Here is a 22,851-nt window from a genome sequence, read left to right on the forward strand (position 1 = left end):
TTACATGTATTGATAGAAAAGCTTTGGATAGCCTTTGGGACAGCTCTCTCTGACTGGGGTATATGTATGCAACTGTTAACTGTTGTTAAGTTGATATTCTGCACAGTTAATTTCAGCCAAACATGCATGTGCATATAAATAGCTGATGCTAAGCTTACTCCTTCTTTCAAATACAAAGTTTCTGATATCGTACACAGAAGTCACCAAATATTTGCCTACTTTATGTCCAAGACCCATTCACTTACCTTTGTTGTTGTGTACGTGGATTTCTGAGAATGTATACTGTTGTATGTGTGAGGATACGGAACACTGGTAAAATTTTCACTACAGCATTTCTTTCATAGTCCTGATAGGACTTGTAATTTTCAGGAAGTTAAAGCAGGTTAGAATAGATCTTAATCATGCATAGGTGGTGTGAGAAGTGTAGGTGACTGAGTTGAGCTGTTTTCTGGAGTTAGGCTTTTCTCACTGACTTTGAGTCCTACATATGTAAGTAAGGGCAGAATTTGGCCTGCATTTGTGTTAGGGTCATAATGCTACTGTGGATGCCCACTTACTAAACTACTGGACTTGCTGTAGGAGCAAGATGTTAAGCTTTGCATCTTGGCCAGGTTTACATTTTCCCCAATGGTCTTGTGTATCAATTTTACCTAGGAGCAACTGTAGAGATATCTGAAGTGTAATAAATAATAATAAATGTATAAACTTAACTATGACTCCTTGCTTTATTTCTAGACCACCTACTATATGTTAGGCCCAAATTTTAGTTCTTAGCATGATCAGCTTCCATACTGCTGCAGTTATGTACATTGTATAAAATCAGATTTAGCACCATTACTTTTTAATTCTGTAGAGATAACTGCTACGCTTCATTATAGGAGTTTTCTTTTGTGCTCTAATTAAATCTATGTTTCTTTAAGTCCTTTTATACTAATGATTACATCCATTTGTCTCTGCAGCTTGTATTTTTTGTGCCCTTGAGATTTCCTTGGGAAGAAAATTGATCACATAAGTTGCCGCGCTACATATTTCAGTAAAGTCTTTTTGTCCTTATGCACCAAAAGCTACTTCTCTGCATGACAGAGAAGACCTTTAAGCAGAAGGAAGTAATATTAAAGTTTGACAAGTTTATTATAATAGAATTGATTTATTTGCAATCCAGGTAAGAGATGGGAGACTGAGTGCATGGAGTCCCCTTCTCATCTCAGTAAAAAAGTTGAGAGGTAAGAAGAATAGCTTAACTGGATAGAGACCAAATATATTTTTTTACCTGGAAGATATGCAAGTAAACGTCCCACTCTTTTATCTATGGTTCCTAGAAGTGTATTGGGACACTGTCTGAAGTACGTGGCAGGGCATAGAAGTCACTGATGCTGAAAAAGTGGATTTCTATGTTGTGGATACAACCGCTTTATTATGCTCTAGTAGCCTCTAGGCTTTTGATTTAGAAGAGTTACAGTGGGGGCTGTGAAATGAGATCTTGGCAAGGATATATGTATTAGAAAAACTTACACTTTACCCTGCGTGTGTATCATTCTTTGGGTTGGAAAAATCTGGTGACCCTGCTAGTTCTCTGTTCATGGGAAGATTGATACTGTTTCAAGAGACAATGCATCTGATTGTTGCTACAATTCCCCACTTCAAATGCACCTTTGCCTTAGTTTATTTCTGTTGTCATGAGTTTGTCTGGCTTAGTTTTGTGCTAACCTTTGCATCTTGAGGATTTGATGTAGTCAGTACCATCATCTAGAAGCAAAAAAAAATCAACTAGCCATGAAATGAAACATAAACATAGACATTCAACCTAGGCATGAATCTGTGGAGTCAGCATAATATTCTCGGAGCTTTGCAGAGTCCAAGAAGACTGAGAAAGATGGTTTTATATTGAAGCTCTGTCCTGTATTATATGTTTGAAAATGAGCAAAGAGGATCCCCAAAGAAACACTCTAGGCAACTTTTTGTCAAATTAAAGTTGAGGCGTGATTGATTTCTTGCAGAAGCCCACAGTGAGGTTGCTTTCAGGCTAACCTGTTGAAAAGCCCATCAATGGAGAGGAGAGGTCTGGAGCAAATATCTGCTATGCTAATGTGCAGGATATGGGTCTCATTCCCTTTTGTGTTACAGGACACATCTCTCTGCAAAACAGACAGAACTGTGAATTTCAGTTTAGTTGTTGTGGTGATACTTTTGTTGGAGGAAGTGATAATCAAATTAGTTGGCTTTCTGCAGCACTGTGAGACTGCTAGAAACCTTGCAGTAATTCTTGCATCTTCTTCACCCTTATTTAAGGACTTTGCTTAATCTGTCTCTTGGTCCAAGTAGCTTATAGGTGAAAGAAAAGATTCTCTTGGCTTTTACTACACTTTGGATTTTGTATTCACCTAGCCTTTAACAAAGATGATCATTCCCTAAAATTTATAGACTTTTACAGAAGATTGAGTGAAGCATTCTGGACATTAACAGCCAGGTGGGTGATCAGAGGCTCATGTGGTATGTTCCAGGGCTATATGCTAATTTAATTATCAACATACAAGTGATGAGAGGGTAGTGAGAACAGTTTTTATACTATACACAAGAATGTGGGGATTCGGTGCTGCTATTCAAGTGTCTAACTATCAGCTAGCTGGTACCACATGGCAGAACTGCTTTACAATTCCCTAGGCACCATCTGTTATCTTTTTCCCATTTATAAAAAATAATGAATTGAAATGCGAAGCTAAAAGATTTGTAGTGCAGAATCTCATATTTCTTGATGGTTTGAGATTTTACGTGCTTTATTTTTTTTAAAAAAACAACTTATCAGTCCCATCTCATTCAAACAGATTAAAAAATGTGGAAAGAAAATACCTGGGGAGATTTTAGCTCTCTCTGAATCACAAAGAATCCAGTCATCTAGAGCCTTAGAGCTGGTGACACAAACAGTCATCAGGCAACAAGTTATTTCAAAATTATGTGAAATTTTGTTTAAGCACTTTTTGGAAGGAGAATCTGTTAAGTGATCAGCACAGCTTAACCTTATCTGAGTTTCAAGTGACAACCTCACCAGCTTTGTAGTCTGTGATGAGAAGGTTTTCAGAATATGGAATTTTTTTTCAGAGTATCTAGTGAAAGAAATGGCCATTCCTATAAAAACATCTGTTGAAAGTTGGCAGGGGCAGTGCTATGAAAGAAACAGTCATCACAACAGAGAATAATTGTCAGGAAGAATTTGTCCTTCAGTTTCAGCATGAAGGAATAACAAAACTTTTGTCAGTGTTATGTAGTAATGTATATAATATGGAGGGTTGTTCTCTTGGCTCGGGTCTGCTATGCATATCAGCTGGTGTTCTTTTGTTTTCAGGTTCTTAAAAGATCAACAAAGTTGTCCATTTATAGGCACTGTTGCTGAATGACAGGCACAGAAACATAATTTCTTAGTGGAAAGGAAAGACAAAACAAGAAGCTGAAGAGCGTAGCTTCACAATGCAGATGTCTATCTTCACTGTTAGTCCAGGAGAGCTGGTTGAGCTGATGAAATCTCCAGTTATTTGTATAATTTACTATTTTTAAGTTTCATTTTATCATTTCAACTATTGATGAAAGATATCTGCTGCACCATTATTTAGAGACAGGGAAGTTCTGAATGTAGTTTTTAATCTTTACACACCACTGTGTGTACTTGTGTGTCTGTGGTACTTCAAGGACTGACAGATGATCTGTTCTAGTTCAGCATCTGTTAAAGCCACATGGTAGTGCTCAGAGATCCTTGCAGCTCTACTAATTGTTTTCAGTGAGCAGGGCAATGTTTGCCCTGTATTAGGCAAGTCCTAGTGAAAGCTAGCAAGAGCTGGATAAAAGTGTAGATCTTCAACATCCTAATCTTTTTGTGAATGGTGCTATTCACAGTATGATTTTGCTGTTAGTGCAACTGTCCAAAGGCAGGGCTATTTTAACTAAATCTTGTTCAGTGCCTCTTTCAGCACTGAAGATGCCTAATGTTTTACTATTTCACCATCAGTTATGCCTTCACTGTAAGCAGTGGGACTGAAAACTGCAGCTTCCTGCACCTCTGCTGGGCATTTTTGGACTGCAGCTCAGGGCAAAATCCAATCAATGAGAAATTTCCTGCAGTGAGACCTAGACTGCTCTTTGACCAAATGATTGCAGACATGTCTATGTATGCTTTGTTACATAAGACTTTATAAGACATTGAAGATACATAATCAAAATGAGAGTGAAATGAACAAATAGTGTGCTAAAAGTGGAAGACGTCTATGATTACAGAATGCTGATGTGATTAAGCTCAAGTTGTCTCTCAATTCACCTCTGTGCTTGATTCTCTGCAAGAGGACATTTTTCTTTTTAAAAAATTGAGCAGTGATCACATTAATTCTGTTAAGAAAAATCATGTAGAGTCTTCTATGATTAGTAAGTATACTTTAATATTTGCATTTAAAGCCAAGTACCCTAAGGGTGGAAGTTCTGGCATGGAAACTCTGATAGGAACTGACTAATGTTAATCATCTATCTATCTAGTTTCCATGCTACTTAGTATGGATGCATTTGTTACTGTGATATGTTGAAAACGTTCAATATTCAATAGCCCTTAGACTTGTGCTGCTTTCCCCTTGTGTGGTGTGGTTTCTATTTGAAGATCACTACAGTAACATAAGAGATTCTTGAATATTAAGTAGTTTGGGACCTCATTTAGGTACAAACAAGTTTCAGGACTTGCTGGAATGGAAAAAAACAATCCAGCCCAACTAACATAGAATGAGTATGCTACAATTGACTTTTGTTTTGACAAAAGCTGTTAATGTGAATTCAATTCTTGATCTATTAAGCTGTTGTGAAATTTCCTTGTGTAGGCCATGTAGATTTTTTACGTTGTGAAACTTTAGCACATGAATCTCAATACTTCGGTTTTTTTAGGATTTCGTTTGATTAGCTGCTTTTGGTAATATTGACATTTAAGTGCCACTGAGGAGAGTGGATATAGGTAAGGTGGATGAGGAAGTCAATTTAGGACTTTCTTCTAAATCTGTTTCAGCCAAACTGAAATACAGTATTCCTTTTCATGTTTTTTCTGTGTGATGTTTTGACCTAGAGTACTGAAATGAAAATAAGAATAAGCAACGGCAGTGACAATAAGCAAACTGGACCAGTTGAATGTTGTGATATTGTACGCTATCACAATGCTGCCTTTCATCAATATTCGTACAGGGGAGCTTACGAACATACTCCCACAGCTCCTCTTGGAAGTAATGTACTTAGATGTTGTTTTAAGTAATGATTCACAAGATATTTCTGTCTTTCATTATTGTTTGCCTTTGAAAGAATTTTATATCTTAAATATGGTCTGAAAGAACCTGGGTATATCAGAACACTTTAAGTTAAAAGTACAGATTTGAATTTCTCTGCACTATGATGCAGATAATACAGCCTGGTTTGTAAAGATTAACTCAGCCTCAATGGGTCCTTAATCAGGGGTCTCATGAATTGCAGGTGCTTTTGTACTAAGCTGTGTAAGAATTATTTCTCTTCCAAAATCCCACTTGAGCTGTACTAGCATAATAGGCTAGTGTTATATTAAATATGCATTTGAGGTCATTCAAAATACTTAGTGTATCTTACTTACCTGTAAAGCTGTATGTTTTACAAGTGCACTCTGGTAAGAAGCAAGATACAGCTGAAAATTTTCAGTTCTCTGCTAATGATAGCTTTACTTGCTCTCTTATTTAACATTCATCCTACTTCAGTATTTTTTTTTTTTTAAATTTGTTTTGCTCTTGTAGAACCATGATGGATCATGTATCCAGTCAATCAGCCTTATTCTTAATCAGGACCCCAAGAGGCAAGTGACTCTGACTCATTCTGGAGATGTTTTGGTATATGACCAATACAAAATTAACCTGCCTTATGGAGATGGTAAGGAATAATACGTACACATATAACACTTAGCAAGCGCTAAAGCAGTACTTTAGTGGCCTATGTCTATGTTGTGATACTGTCGATATTGCTAACATATTGAAGTTAAGTGTATATTGTTAATATGACCGCTTAATTTTTTATGAGGTGTTTAACAAATTAACTGCTGATGTACCTTTTACACTAATTGTAGGAGTTGTACAGTAGCTGTACTGGGCTAGTGTCTCTTATGTTAAGATTATGTTCTGTCTCTAACATGTCTAAATGCCACCCCTTACATTTGAAAGGTTGGTTAGTTCTTTTCTGAGGGAATATTCTTTTCTCTGATTCTTCAACTGAATAACTTTTCAATTTTTTGTAGGCAACTTAAGTAAATATAAGTGGAAGGAGCCTTCTTGTCCCTTACAGATTTTCAAACAAATATTTCTTTTGTTTCTTTTTGTTTCAGTGAGTTTTTTAAATATCTCCCTCTGTAAGATATTACCATCTATTCTACATCTGAATATGTGACTCATTTCTGTGAGATTCAATGTTAGCTTTAATGAGAGCTTTATTTGCAAAAGACTTGTACTTTTGATGTCAATGAAGCCTTTCAATGGTTTTTGTTTTTACTCACCAGAGTTATTTGAAATACGGAAACTCTCCTCTATATTTCTTCAAGTAAAGACACACATTGGATTACAGATACTGTATGACAGAGAAGGACTGAGGCTTTATGTTCAAGTGGATGGACGGTGGAAAGATGATACTGCAGGCCTTTGTGGAACCTTCAATGGAAATATGGAGGATGATTTTTTGTATGAATAGCTGCAAGATTTCTATTTGCCAGTATATGAATATCTCCAGTTAGTGGTAGATCAACTGTGTATTGAAGCTGAATGGATAGATACCAAAAATAACTTATTTGAAGTTTTGTCTTAATGAGATAGATACTAGTAGCTTTTATTTTGCTAACAGAAAATGTGTAACTTCAACTACATGATATCCAGCCAAGTTTTGCTTAGTATATTTTAATATAAAAATATAGTGAAATATATATTACTTGTAAGTGCTAGTTTGTCTGGAAACTTTTGTCAGAAATATGGGGTAGCCTTCATAATGGACTTTCTGCCTCCCTGCAAGCCTCTTTATCTCTTTCCATCTCCTGTTTTTTGCTGCAGTTTATAATCTGCTCTTACTGACAGAGCCTCCATTGTTCAGTGCCTGCAGACCAACAACAGGAATTAGCTGTTGCCTGAGATTTGCTTTGTTGTGATGCAGTGAAAGCTGGTCGGAGCTGCTTAGGCACCACAGTCATGATTGCTGTTTGTGCTGCTTCTTTGCATCTTATTTCCTGCAGATCCTAAATAACAAATTGGCTTCCAGGGGATTGGGCAGCCTACTGGAAGTTGGGGAAAGAGAACATAAATTTAGAGCATGGCAAAAAAAAAAACAGTAGAGAAACTTCTTGCTCTTAAAACAATTAAAATTTTAAAAATCAAAATTAACAGAGAAATGCGAGAACTATCCATAATAGTTCCAATTTAAAAACACAAACATGCGCACAGTCACATTAATATTCTAGTGGATTTTGGAACAATTTCTATCTTAAAGATTAAAAAGTATTCTCAGAATATTGTTTAAAATAAGACTAGGAAAGACATAGAGAGGGTCTCAATGAAGAGATATTATTTATGTATAACCATCTAAAATAGTTCTCTGGTACGCAACAAAACTTATTTGCTTCTATTTTTGATGACAGTCTTTGGAGTTGTTCTCAAATAAGTGAGTTATTCAACACATGTGTTTATGAAAAAAGCCCTTAAACTATAGGAACTTATGAACTGTGCTGAGACGTGAGAGAAGACATAATGTGCAGGTATCTCGACATATACACAAAACACCCAATCCACATCAGATTTAGGAGACTTACCATAGACAGTAGTGTCTTTTTGGAACACCTCCACTCCCAGCTACTTCACCAGAAGTAATATCAGTGGTCGTAAGCCTAACAGAGTCTTTTCCCATATTTAAATGCACCATTTTGATCATTCTCCCTGTATCTTATTAATGTGCCTTGGTTATTTCAATCAAAGTCTTTTTATCTCTCAGCTTCTGCTGCCCTTCTGCTTACCTGGACCTTATGGATACCTATTAAATTGTTTCTACAGTTACATCTCTGGGACCCTGGATTTCTGTTCCTTCCTCTTTTTGCAGGGACTAGAGAGCCTGAGAAGTCAGTTACTCAGGAACAGACAGGAAATTACAGATAGAGGGGAGATAAACATGTGTCCGATATGCTTCTGCCTCCTCATTGATGAATAAGAGAGTGCAGACTTTCAGGGCAGTGGTGCCTCCTTCCTCTCTTGTGAAAATGGAACTTGGTCTGTTTTGATCTGTCCTTCCTGACAAAGTATCTAATGGCTGTAGAGCACATCTTCTCTTTTGTTTCTGGTCCTTTGCCTGGAAAGAAAGAGAAGAGTCCTGAAACTTAAGCTGCCAGTGCTTTACTGGAGAGTGCAAGGGAATATGGAGCAGTGGAAGGTGAACTTGACTCAGCTTTCCTGAAGGGAGTGGTAGAACTGAGACTGTTGTGTATATTCACTGGTTTTTTTGTAACTGACTTCTGTTTTTTAAAGATCCCCAGTTGGAGTAACTGAAAGCACTCCAGAGCTGTTTGGAAACACATGGAAAACTTCATTGACATGTGTTCTTGTGCATGATAGTTCGCAAATGGATCCATGTGATATTCATCTGCAGGCAGGTGGGCAGTGAAACTCAATTAGTATTGACAAATGCATTTCTACTTATTATATCTGTGCTGGTTTTCCTGGTGGGATGAGTTAAAGTAATAAACAGTCCTACTCACTGAAAAAAATAATACTTGCAGGTAGCATTTGAGTTCAACACCATAACAAATTATACAGTGTATTGTTCAAGTATTTTGTGATACTTGCTGAGGCACTCAAAATACCACCTTTGCAACTGCAAATCAGAAATAAATGTGTTAAGTTAGAATTGCATTAAAGGTTGATGATATGTCTACTGTTAGAGATGCTGCTATTTAAGACGGAGACTGAAAATTATTGCAGTATTCATTTTTTAAAATAGTGAAAAAATGAAACATTTCATTTATTTGTCTGGAGCAGAATAAGTATGAGAAAGATACCTATGCATGGCCTTTAGATTCAACTGGGAGGGTCAGGTTGGGGAAAGGTGCTCGTGGCTGGTGTCATGAGAACCACAGATGGTCACTAAGACATCCTTTAATAGCGATAAACTTTTAGATCATCAGTTGTATCCTTTTCACAGTTCTATCACTTCTTGTCTTGGATGCCACACATTTTTAGGCAAGATATGGAGGTAAAATACTGATTAAGATTTTGCCTGTAATTTCAGCAGTGCTAGGAAATTGTCGTATCTCCTGCTACAACACCATCTTGTCTTTTGAGTGTTTATACAATGTACAGTACTAAGAAGCTACATTCTTGGTAATGGGTTTGTACGTGAATGTAGACAAAAGTGGTCTGTACAGGATGTTAGAAGTTCTGGAAAAGAAATTTTGAAGTCCTAGTTTATCCATCTCTCATTTTGTGGGAAATACAAATTTGTCTCTTTCTGTGTTTCTTTTCACAACTGTTGCACATTTATTTAATGCATTCAGAGTAAAGATATTCAGATGAATGCTCTGCTTGGGGCTGTGTAACTATTTGATACTGCTTTTGTTCTCCTGTGCAATAGTGCTACCCCAAGCTAGCAGCTCTGGGTGTGTTTGTAGCCTTGCACAACTGAAACAATTGATAACAGATTATTCTTTTAAATACTGACCTATTGAAGTAGTTACTGCAAATGATTTAAACTGAAGAGATATGTAGTCGTGTGTGTTTATGAAAGGCACTGGGTAGTGTGCAGTATCTGTTGCCTAACCCACATCCATGAATGAGTTTAAAGATAGGACACTGTATGTAGACACTGTCTGCTTATTGTAGAGTTTTCTGAATACTTTAAAATCATTCCCAGAACATGTTCAAAACTACGAACAACTAGCTTCTTGTCTGTCCTTCTGTACAGCTGTATAGAAGACAGAAATGTATATATGGCAACAGTATATAACCATGATCAGTTGCATTGCCTAGAAGATGCTTTTTATTCCAAATCTTTTTAAATTCCCTCACTGAAACAGTGTTTAATCTGTTATTTGTATAGCCTCTTATGCAGTGGAAGCTTGTAACATCCTTACAAAAGAACTTTTTGCTCCATGCTACCCCTATTTGAGTCCTGTTCCCTATTTCGAGCAGTGCAGAAGAGACACTTGCAAATGTGGACAGATTTGTTTTTGCTCTGCTGTCTCCCATTATGCTCATCATTGCAGAAGATTTGGAGTTGTAATAGATTTCAGAGGAGGTATTCCAGACTGTGGTGAGTTGCCTTTCATTTCTAGTCTTAAGTAATTACTGTTTGAGGGCTTTAGAATGACAATCAGAAAATTAAATTAATATAATCTTTTAAATGAGAAGATAATTAATTCTAACACTATCTTTTGTGTACAGTACAAGGGCTTTTTTTGTCAAGATAGAATTAGTATGAGTGTTTTTAGAGGATTGTTCTCTTATAGTTCGCATTCTATAGGTCTTCTGACTTCAGAAAAGATGCAAAGATTTTTTTTAAGTTGTTAGACTATAATAATTGATAAATAATAAATAAATTGATAAATGATATAATTTATAAGCTGCATAAATAGATTTGTTCTTTTCTTCATAAATGCTAAGTTTATGTAATTCTTTAAATGAATGAAATGAGAAATGATGGTGATGTATTTAGCAGTTTTAGCTGTATTATTGTCAACTTCCTTCTCACAACAGCTTGTTCTCTTACTGTCAGTGATACTGAAATATATAGAATTCTGAAATCATAGAAGATTGGCACTGTTCACAAATTTAAATTAAAATGAACGGAAGAATATACATGGTGTAGAGATAGTCAAAGGTGACATCTGTTATCTGCTCTATAAAGCCACACAGGCAGAGGATTGTGATAGTTTACGTGAACTTTTAGTGATGCAAATGATGTTGATAGGACATATAGTGCCCTCATACATTTTTTTAAAATTACAGAATCAGAAACCTGTGAAACAACCCTAAACTGACACCTCTCATGTTTCAGTAGATTTAGCTCCATATACGAGGCTAAAAATCTTTTCTAAGGGACATTCAAGAATTGAACATCTGGTAGTTTTCATTACACCGTGTAATTATCCATGTTTTAACGCATGATGAAGAAGATACTTTAAAGTTGATCCAGCTTAAGTAACTCAAGCTGGAGTATTTGTTTGTAAATCTGTAAAGACTGACGTCCTTGCAGTCGTCAAGGTATGAATGGCTGTATCCAGTATGAGTGGATGAATCATTCAAACAATTTTAATTTTAGTTCAATTTTCTAGAAGCAAGTTTGTTTTATTAGAACGTACATAAAAAGTCATGCTTGTAGGGTTTAAAATACATGAATCTTTGTAGTATTTCAAGAACTTCGGATTTTTTTTTTTAAGTAGAGCTTCGTAGGAGATGTATACATGTCAGAAAACTTAGGATGATATTGTACAACATCTGCAAAGTGCACACTTTTTATTTATTATTCTTAATGTTTTCTTTAAGATGCTGTGCATTCCCAAAGCCCACGCACAAAAGGCAAGCATTTTTAGGGCTAGTGGGGAAAAAACTTCAACTGTTCAGTTTCCCCAGTACAAATCTGGATTAACTGTGCAGAATTCATTGTGCTTGTTATTACTGTGGATTTACATCTGTGTAGTTTACACAGCATGGTGCCAAGATAGCAATTTTAGTGGAATTTAATGTGATTTGGAATGAAAGAATAAAGATTTTTATCAGAAAACTGTTGGGAGGTACTTCAGTCTCTTGCACTGTAATTTGAGAGATTTGTTTCATTTGGACAGCTCTTTCATGTGAAGATACAAAGGAGTACAGTACTTGTGTATCTACCTGTGGCAGAACTTGCCAAGCACTGTCTGTGCCGGAGACATGCAGCAGTGACTGTGTTGAAGGCTGTGCTTGTCCTGCTGGAATGTATTTGAATTCCAAGACTGAACAATGTGTACAGAGGTAGGTAAAGTTGCAGTTCTGGTAGTCACATTGCAGTTTGCAAGTTGGAGTGAAAAGCTAATAAACATGTAACCTGGTACATATTATGCATCTGTAACCTTGGTGGGATCTTAGAATTATACAGAACCTGTATGTTGATCAAAAGTAGCTGTTTTGTAGTACTGACACCAAAGCTACTTTCTACATATTGTATGGTTTTTGGCATGTAAGACATACAAAGGGTGTCCATTGTTGTGTAGACATTCTACTTTGTTACTGATTTGGTTTGGAACACACTTGAGTTACATGGCAGTATTCAGATCAATTTCTTGTAGCTTAAAAAACAAAAAACCCACAAAAATCCAACCAAAAAAATCCTCAGCAAAACAAAAAAAACCCAGCCAATTGAACTTTGAACAGCAATTAAGTCAATGGGTTTTCTTTCTTCCTTCAGTTTGAGCTAATCACAGTTACTTGTTTTTCCACTACTCCAGAAATGAATGCCCGTGCTATTTTCAAGGAATTGACTATCCCCCTGGAGAAAATGTTATGACATCTTTGGGCAAATGGTAAAGTAGAAAACTATTTTTTCATCTGACTACACGGTGTCTCTTTTTAAGAGCTCTGTCAAATCATTCTGTCTAGACAGTTGGGTTTTTTTGTTGTTGTTGTTTTGGGGTTTATTTTAATGAAACATACAGAATAAGCCTACATTGATTTTCTATGTATGTTTGGGCAGAGCTTCTTTAGAACTTAGATTTTCAGGCTGCTATGCTTATAACCGAATAAACTGGAATTCAAAGTAGAGAGAAAGGCCAATATAATTTTGTAGATTCACACTGATGTGGAGTGCTCGAGAACCCCCCCAGACATTTCCTGACTATGCAATCAAGCCTGTTCATGTGGACCTTCGTTGCTGTTCTCCTTCCTTATATCAGATTGTAAATACATTTATGAAGAATTAAGAATCTGTTTTCCATTAGTATAGGATCACTGTAAAAGAGCAATATCTCTTTGCCAACTAAGAAAAAACACTAATTATTTTGAGCGGCAGACAAAGGTAAATAAGCATCTCTGTTATTATTCCTTACATTTAGCATTTGTTCTTATCCCCTTGCTCTTCCATTCGCATCATTATAGTCATGACATTAAAGAATAAAACTTGTTAAACTATTCTGGCTGCTGCAAATGCATCCTTTTCAACAGTTCTGTGTGGAGAATAATGTGGACAACAATTTCTGTAAAAATCAACCTCTCAGGATACATTGTTTTGAAGTAGTGTTTGAACTGTCACTGCCTGTATCAGTTGTTACAGCATTTAGTTAAAAGCAGAACAGACCAAATCATGTCTGTGATAGGTCAGCGTAATACTTTGGTTTATTGTAAAGGCCATGTAAGAGATCAATATTGTCAAACAGCTATTGCAATAGGGACACTTAGTAAACACGCACACTTGTTCACACCCTCACTTTTGTCTGTAGGCTACCATCCATAAATATTGATCATTGTAAATCTATATCTTGGTCATCATTAGTGTATCTTTACCTTAGGGCAGATTCCTTGGAGAGTACCAGGCAACCCATTCTGCGTGTGAGGCTGCGCAAAGTCTGTGTGCTCTGTTGCCTGCTTTCCTGGATATTTTTGTTCACAGACCATATGCCAAACAGCATTGGCGGTCATGGGAATGGGTTCTCCTGTAGATTCTTCAACCATTGTGCATCATCCTTCTCCTCAAGGATGTAGTTTAGCTAATTATGCTGAGCACTATGGTGGATAAGTGACTGAATGCACATTCATCATGTGATTATCCACAAATGTACTTTTTTAGAAACTGCTACAAATGAAGATCACCTTTCTGTTGATTTCAGTGGAGTTATTTGGATCTGGCAGTTTGTTTCATGTGAATGTGTTAATTAAAATGTATTTACTGATTTACAGTTACTAGTCTTTAAGATAAAATAAGAGACTTGTGTCTCCTATTTAGTCATGACTTTTGTTAGCCACGTTTTAACAAGGCTGTATACAGATTTGTTGGAAGGAAAGGTTTTCAAACGTGGAGGTGCAGGCTGTCAGCTCCTCTGAATTTCTTTTAGGACTCATGTAGGGTTATATGTGTGGATGAACTGGAAAAAATACACACAGTATATTGGGGGTACAAACAGTATATTGTGTCACTGTGTTTTTATTAGAAACAATTAAGGTCTTTATTACGCTCTCTCTATCCTTTTCCTTCTCAGTTGCTTCCTCTTAAAACTTACACTTCCAAACTGGAATTTCTTCTTACACTTGTCTATGGAGTAGCCTTTCTGCTCTCTTGTTTTCAAACAGTTCTTTAAAATATTTTTATTGTGATACCCGTATTATTAGTATTTGAGTAGCCACCCTATTGGCTCCCTTTGGTACTGCTTTATCTGTTGGCTGTTATCCTGTGAAGTCCTTGAGCGCTTTTCCTGCAGTGCTCTGGGGTACATACACAACTCCAAACATGACAGCAGAGTGGCTGTAGCACGTACAGGATTTGGTTCTGAATCTACTGACTACCAGTACATGTACTGGATATGTCTTAGCTCTTGCAAAAGAGTGGGAGAATAGTTCCGGAGTTCATGGGTTCAGGTTCTTTAATGAAGCACAAGACCTGAAATGAAGCCACCGCTGCTATGTTTTTTCCTGACAATGAATTGCTGTGAGATCTGTTGCCATTTTATAAAAGTACTGGACTATTTTTGGCTGGAATTAGACAGGAACAGACAATGTTACGTTGCTTCATGCTTCCCTACATACAGTGTCTTGCTAGGCTTGTGTTTTGTGCAGTTTGCATGTTTATTTGCTGAACGGTGTCATGTAGGGGAAACATGTTTTGTCTGTTCCTGCCTGTGTAAAATTTTGCATATGTGAATGGGTGTACATACTGCAAGCTTTATGATATGCTAATTTAAAATTTTTGGTTTGAATCTTTATTAGCACAGACTTACTTGAATTTTTTAGGTTGTGGTTATGAACTGTAGTTCCAGTTGATTCTGGTAATAGTCACAGTGGATTGCTGTTCTGGATTCTTATATTGCTGAAACAAAGTTAGTTGGAGACAGTGGGAGGATAAAAATCAGCAACTGTAACACTGTTTCCTCCTGTGAGCCAAGAAAACACAAATAATCGAAACTTTTTTTTTGCTATAAATGAGACAGAAATTCATGATACTGTGAGATGTTTTTGGATGGATAGTTTCTTCATGATCTGTTAGCAGAGGCTGAGAATAGACAAATTTATCAATCCACTGTTTTGCTTGTGGAAAAAGTCACTCCAGTACAAAAAATTGTTGCAGTCACAATAGCTTGTGATTGTATTACATTCAACACTCTATTGCCTTCAGCTGTGGGATAACTTAATAACTGTTGGTATCACCAGTATTTTCACATAAACTGATAACTTGGTTTTCAGCAGAGTTCTAAGCTGATGGTGAGGAAAATGAAGCATTACTAATACCTACCCAGAGCTTGCTGTAAAATATTTGTGTGCATGTTTAGGGTTTGGTTTTGTTTTGTTGCTATTGCTCCTTGCATTCTTGTTGTAGGTGTTGATTCTGTCATGTACAGGACCTGGTTTATTCTTCCTGCAGTGGTGTCTTTGGGAGCAGTATAGTGGTGTAATTCTGTATGTATTTTTATGTCAGCCCAGGCTGACGTATTTAAACTCATAGTAATGTTATGTAGAAAGCGAAAGTTTGAAGTGCAATTAATATTCTTTGTGTTAAGGCAATGCACAGTTCTAATGTTCAGCGTTTGCTGTTCTAATGTTCAGTGCAAACGTTGTTTTGTATTGACTCGTACTGCATGCATCGTTATTAAACAGAAAATATTAATATTTCAGATCTTCCTGGCTCTCATTGCATCTTCATGTGTTTTTATTGCAGCCATTGCAAGGATGGAGTAATGAATTGTGATAACAACATAATAGGTGAGTGAAGAGAGAGAGGGTAAAGGTACTTCAAGTCCAATGATATACGTCCTTCAAGCTCTGTTGAACCCCTTATCTGTAGTAGAAGATTAGACAATATGTAAAAATAAATAACTTGCAGGAGAGAATCTTTAATTTAGAAATTATGTATTTCTGTAATTGAAAGAAATGCTAGTGCAAAGCAGGAGCATAACTCTCCAAAATACTGTTAAATCTGAACAATTTTTTTTCCTAGTGCTTTAAATACTATTTTTTTTAGATTGCTGATGCAAGTAAGCTGAAATATGGAAAACCCCCCACATTTCTTTTGTCATACTTAAGCAAAAAGAATGTCAATAAGTGCTTTTTCTATTACAGTATATTTTTATGTCATTAAGTATTATGGTCCGTACTCTTGTTATGATGCTCTTTACTTCAGTGACAAAGGCTTTTATGTAACACTCAGTTTTAGAATTGCCAGCTTTCTGGCCTTTTGCAGAAATCTGTTCCCTATGCACTTGAAGGTGGTGGTTGTACTGATCTGACAATTATTCAGAACCTTTCTCCCTAATAAATGATGAAAATCCCAGCAACCAACAAAAAACATGTTAAAACACTGTCACCACCTCAGGCGTTTCTGTTACATATACATAGTGTGCTCAGCACAACTCAAAAGCCATTGTGTGGTAGATTTCTTGGGTTCATAGTCAGTGGTTATGCCACAGAAAGTCACATCTAGCTCTCAGACCTTTTCTTGATGTTTTTTGCTTTCTGTTGCTATCTGTTTCTCCGTTGGTAGTACTTTGCGTTTCGGCTTTGGAGGGCTGATTCCTGCCTAACTGTTTAGAAAATCATGTCCTTTACTAGATGGACATATTAATTTCCGTATTTTGTATGAGATTTATAGAGGTTCTGTGAAGTTAACTATATCCAGGCGAGACAGGCAATTGGATGTTACTGGTATTACTGGATGTTGCACTGTTGCACTACATGTTCTCTATCGAAATCCATTGCACGCTTTTATGGAATACAAAATTTCAGGTGTGAAGGCTAATATGTTTGTAATTTTTTTCCCTCAGCACACAGCTGCCCAGTTGGACAGATTTATATCAACTGCAGTAACCCACAAGTCGATCCTGAACTCAGCAGAGAGAGAACTTGTGGGAATCAGCTGCTAAACCTCCCTTTCTCAGCACACGTTCCTTGTGTTTCAGGTTGTGTCTGCCCACTGGGGTGAGTAGACAGATTTGAATCTTATGCTGCACAAACATAGATGGCCACCTTCAGTTGTGATTGAGTTATTAATTTTGCTGAGGGCATACCACATTTCTACTTGGAGAATTTGAGGTGTCAAGGGATGAGCATCCAACTTGTGAAGTCTTACCATGCAACAATATGGGCTGTTGAAGGCATAGGAAATGGTAAACCAAGAGACAGGTGGAGGCAAAGGTCTAATACCTCACAAAAATCAAAACAAATTAAAAGGAACATAGAAAGGGTGTTGAAATAATTTGATTTCAACAACAGAATCATGTTTACTTGGATAATTTTTTCAGATACCTAAGCTCTTATTTCAACATTTCACTGAGAGAGGCATGTTTATTCATTCCTAAGCATTATTTTCAGTATTCTCTCCCTCAAGAGGATATTTTAAGTCTCAGTTTTATATGGAAAATGTACAGATGAGCATTCAAGCACTGTACTACCAAGAGATTTTTTTGAGTATAAAAATAGCAAATATGTATTTATATATACTAAAAACAATAATTACCTCTGGTTATTCTGAGAGTTCCTCTATTAAGAGGGGGGCTAAATGGCTTTAGTACAGTGTCTGTGGACTCATACTCATTTATGTGTAGATTTTTCAGTGTCATGGTAGGAGATTGCTAATCAGACTTCTTTTTTTTTTACATTAACATGCAGAAACATGAAATGTCAAACTGTTCACAGGGAATGGAACCTGTGATTAATCCAACTCACAGTATGGTACCATGGTGAAAAAGTGTAGTGCTAAGAGATTTTTCAAATAACTGGAGGCAGACATTTTCAGAATTGCAAAAGCTGATCCTGTTGGACCTGGCCACTACCCTTCAAAGCTAGTGGTTACCTTCAGCAGCACTGTATTGCAGGCAGTTCAGCAGAGAATAGAAAGTTTATATGATGTATTTTGCTGTGCATGACCTCTGAGACTGTGAATGTTTTGCTGCATCCTGGTGTTAGTTCTGGAGTTTAGACAGTGAGAACGTTTTTTAGCGTTGGAAGGCTCAGTGTCAAGTATTGATGATCCCAAAGATCTGATAATATAGTTCTATATTTACAAGAGGCAGAGTTTTGTAATTTCCTAGAGACTAAAGTACAAAATTAAAAAGTTCTGTATTTACTATAACTTCAGCAAACTTAATTCACTTGTGTTAATACTGGCACAAACAGCAACTTTTATTTGTTTGTTTCTGTGTGTGTTTTTTTTTTTTTCCTTTCAGGGGACAGGATTATTTTTTTTTGTAGGGTTTATCCTTGGTGCTTAAGGTAAAACTAGGGAATGGGGTCACAAGCCTAGGTGAAAATTACAAAGTACTTATTTGTATTTATGTATTTAACATATTCAGCAAGGTTCTGACTGACAGGGAAGTGATTATGCAGTGGCTGAGGAACACTTCCTCAAAAGGCAATGGAACAAGTGTCCAGCTTGCTCCAGTCCTTTCATGTGAAATGTAATATGGCAGCATCTTGCTTTCATGATCACAAACTGCACTTTTGGAATATAAGGTGTAATCTGAGAATCATTTGTATTTGTTTTAAAATAAATAGAGAATCTCTGTAAATGCTGTTCAGTTCTTTCCGTTGTATTTACTTGCAAGCTTGCTAATCCTGATGTGTTTTAAATATTTGGCTCTAGTGGTCCTACACTGCATATTTATGTTCTTATTTGAAATAGTTTTAAAAGTGATTAAGATGGTCCTGAAGGAGGCACACAGAAGTGAAAAAGGACTGAACACTTAACACGGGATTTGTTGTTGAAGCATTACCTGACAATCCTTCTGAAATATTAATTGGTCTGAGAAATAGAATGTGTCAATACTATGAGTTTATCTGTGCTGTGGATCATCATATAGAAGATGCGGGCTCTACTTGATATAATGAATCCTATGCTTTTAAAAAAAGCCATTTAGCCCCTCTCTTCAGAACTCTCAGAATAATCAGAGGTAATTGGTTTTTTTAGTATATATAAAATATTAGAAATCAGAGAATGTAAAACACTGAGTAATGTGAACAGCTCTGCCTCCTCATGGAGCAGTAGTGTTTTTCAGGTGGAAGAACTAAACATTAGTTCAGTCCAGCTAAGCTGCACATCCAGGATTCAGCCAGTGAATTCTAATACCTGCACTAATATTATATTTATCAATTTTGTGTTCCTGATGGATTTATTTTAAGTAGTGCTTGTTCTAATAGCATTTCATGGTCTAAAAAAAGGACAAATATATCTTTACGGTTATAAGGTGAAGACAAAAGTTGAACGGGTAGTTTCTGCTTCTTGCTTCCTGGTCTCAGCTGATGCTCTCAAATAACCAAGAAAAAATGTTAATAAAATGAAGAATGGATTCAGATTTGTTGAATTGAGTATATATAATTAAAAAAGAACAATGTCAACAGACCGTCCTTAAAAAGAAAAGCAGCATCAGTGTGGAATGACCAAGAACACAGATTTTGAGATCATAGTTCTAAGTGTGATAAGAACACTTATATACCATTTTGAAATAGTTTGCTCCGTTTTTCTGAGAGTGGTTTTTTTTTATTTTTGTAGTCTGTGAGTCTATTTGAACCTCAAGAATACAAAATGGCATTGCTGTCTCAATGTTTTCTTTATTCCCCTCCACTATATGCTTTAATTGTCTTTAGCTGTGTGAGCCACCTTTTTAAGAGCATCTCTGAGAATGTTTTTTATGTACATTTAGGAAAAACAATACCAATCCCTCTTTCTCTGCCTGCTCCCCTCCACCCATCCATAAAAACCAACCAACCAAACATAAATGAATAAAGACACACACAAAAAACCCCAACCCACAAAAGCCCACCAAAATCCCGCAAAAAGCTAACATCGCTTTTCACCAACTTTACACTTTACAGCCATAGACTTTGTAGACACGGCTTGTGGATGACACATCGCAGAGTAGAAAAAATTAACTGACATTTCAATTTTCTTGTATATGCAACTTTTTTTTCCAGATTCCAAACAATTCAGTGTTGGCACACTGAGTTACAATCATTATGGCTTCACAAACTCTTTCAAGACCAGGTTTTGATGCTAGTGTTCCAAAATCTACCTCAGTTTCTCTCTTAAATGAGTGCTGTGGAGTCAAATGGCCTTTCCAGGCCGAATGCACTGTTTTCCAGTGTGCTAGGACAAGATTTCATCTCTGGACTTAATAAATGTTATCTCTGGAATGAAAACTGTTATCATTTATGACAGAGAATACTGTCTTTTGTGCTGAACCTGGACTCTACTAAATTGGGGCCAATTTAACCTAATAAGAGCTTTTAGGTCTGGATTTTTTTTTTGCATCCCATTTTGCCCTCATAGGACAGAGCTATGAAAAGGTAGTAAACTGAAAGCTGTAGTGTCCTATAATTTTAATGAAATTTTGTAACTAACAAAGGAATATTATGCCAGGTTTTACCTCCAAAAACTCTAAATTGTCACTGTATTTTGGTGGTGGGGTACTGTATCAAATAACATGTAAGGAGCTTAAACGCATTCTTGAAAGTTTTTCTTAAGAAAAGAAAATTCATCACTTTCTTATTTACACAAACAAAACATTCATTTTGTCATGTTATAAATGTGTCTATAGGCAACCGAAACTAACAGTGGGGGAAGAACGCAAGTCAGTTTCAACTACTTTTAGAAAACTGACTTGTAATAGAATGTAATTACCTTGACTGTGTTCTGGCTTATAATATGTCTCCTTAGATGAATTCAAAGTCCTGTCCTTCTAGTATGTTTAGTATCATTTTTTCAAAAGACTTACTGCCTCTCAGTTTAAAGCTTGGAATTTATTATTATTAGCATGAGAATAAAAGTAGTATTTTGTTAAAACCTCTTTTCTGGATGGCTCTCCTGCTGCTACCATGCTAAATATTTTTAGGGGTTTTGTTTTTCTGGTTTAGGCAGTTTTGGAGAGGCGTGTCAGAAAGATATAATGTTTTCCAGGTAAACGAAGATTACCCCAATGGGGATGCCATCCTGGCTATGTACTCTACTACTTCCTCAGGAAAATACAATTCTGTTACAAAGACTACATCTACATTCCTGTATTTGAGTGCATCAGGAACTGGTATTTATCCACATTGGGTTCTGTTTCTGAAGGCTATAGAATTACAGCATGCTAAGGGGTGGAACCATTTCCAAAGAATAAATATATAATACCTCCATTGCAGTACAATGACAAGACAACCCAACTCTTTCCCATCCTCTCCTTGCTGCTCTCTTGAAGTGCTCCTTATTTCCTCTTGTGATACTTCCAAAACCCTCTTGGTCTCCTACTTCCTGGTTTACAGTAGCTGCAAACAAATCTCTTTTTTTTTTTTTTCTGTACCTATATTCAGTTCACAATAAAACTTCAGCAGTATCATTCAGATTCTTGAGCACCTTTTCATATTGCCTCCTGTTTTTCCATTTGCTTTTAAGAAGAGAATCATTGAACTTCGTCATTTGGTTTGGAAGGAAGACTTCTGTTACTTCTGGAGTTAATTTGTGAAGTTCCTTTTATTACAAAAATGCATTATCTTTTTAACTTGTTCATTAAATCAGAAAAATTGCATACTAAAGTACCATTAGTGTAGTTATGGAATATTTCTGTTCTTGTGGGTTTCTTTGACAAGAGTCGAGGTTCTTGAATCTGTGTTTTGTGTCATTTTTAATGTCTGGTACCATTCAAGCAGGTATTTGATCTGCCTGTAGAAAAATGATGGTTTTACTTACTGGCAGTTATGAATAAGTCCACTGAGCCACCAGCTCTGGTTGAATCATCTTCCACATTGAAACTGCTTCAGCTATGAACTGTTAGTCATCTGGCACATAAGTTGTCATCCTCTTTTACTACAGATTAAGAATTGAGATACCAGGAATCTATTTGGACATATATTTGCAAATACACATTAATTAGTCAAAAGTATAATTAATAAAATATGTATGTTCATTCCCCCGAAGTGTTTACAGAAGAACTAGTGATGATGGATCAGGACAGCTGGTAGTATCCTTTTAGCCATTCATAAATGGCAATTTTTTTGGTATCTCACTTTCCCATGGAGTCCTGCCTTACAAGATTTTAGCACTGGACTGCACCTACAGTGTTCTTGGAACTATTTGAGGGCAAAGAGAGAGAGGTTTTAATCCAGTGTGCCTAATTAATTTTCTCAAAGTTCAAGTAATTTTGAGTCATAGCCCTGAAATTACAATGGTAGGTATGAGGTACAGCTGAGATAACACAGAAAGGTACCAAACATCACACCAACAGAGTGACAGTCCAGACAATTCTTATTTGTGAAATAGGCTGGGGCAAAACACAAACTTCAGCCTTCCTTTCTCTCAGTCTTGCCTTGGGATATGTGCTACCTGATGACAATGCAGTGTGTGCCACTTCTTTATGCAGCTGTGAGAGCTACCAGTGCTCAAGATGAACCTCATCTTATAGCCCCCATGTGACTGTGAGCAGGTGGGAGAGGCCCCTGCTTTAAACCCTCCTTTTTTTCTGATGGTCTTCAGTCCCTGCCCACTACTTGTGTTCCTTCCCTACAAGACAAATTAAAAAAGAAAACATCCCGGAGGGAGGGTGGGGAAATGCTAATAAAAGTGGTCTTACCTTCGTTCTTTCTCTCACTTTGCTTAATTCCCATAGTATTTTTCTACTTAGAATGAGAGATGTCGAGACTGTTCCTCAAGAAG

General features: G+C 36.5%; 1 protein-coding gene across 2 annotated transcripts in view; it reads left to right on the forward strand.

Moving 5' to 3' along the window:
- Window positions 1–22,851, forward strand: part of OTOG (otogelin) — a 99,620-nt gene that overhangs the window by 16,854 nt on the left and 59,915 nt on the right. The window contains exons 13-20 of one of the 2 annotated variants that reach the window (XM_069857689.1): window positions 5,775–5,907; window positions 6,527–6,704; window positions 8,526–8,650; window positions 10,093–10,305; window positions 11,837–12,002; window positions 12,476–12,550; window positions 15,889–15,932; window positions 16,991–17,144. In XM_069857689.1, the coding sequence (XP_069713790.1) occupies window positions 5,775–5,907; window positions 6,527–6,704; window positions 8,526–8,650; window positions 10,093–10,305; window positions 11,837–12,002; window positions 12,476–12,550; window positions 15,889–15,932; window positions 16,991–17,144 (1,088 nt within the window). Of the gene's footprint in view, window positions 1–5,774; window positions 5,908–6,526; window positions 6,705–8,386; window positions 8,651–10,092; window positions 10,306–11,836; window positions 12,003–12,475; window positions 12,551–15,888; window positions 15,933–16,990; window positions 17,145–22,851 lie in introns of those variants that run through there. The other variant, XM_069857688.1, reaches the window with a different exon arrangement.

This window comes from Phaenicophaeus curvirostris, chromosome 5 (genome assembly GCF_032191515.1).
Source record: "Phaenicophaeus curvirostris isolate KB17595 chromosome 5, BPBGC_Pcur_1.0, whole genome shotgun sequence".
In the NCBI taxonomy this organism is placed as follows: Eukaryota; Metazoa; Chordata; class Aves; order Cuculiformes; family Cuculidae; genus Phaenicophaeus; species Phaenicophaeus curvirostris.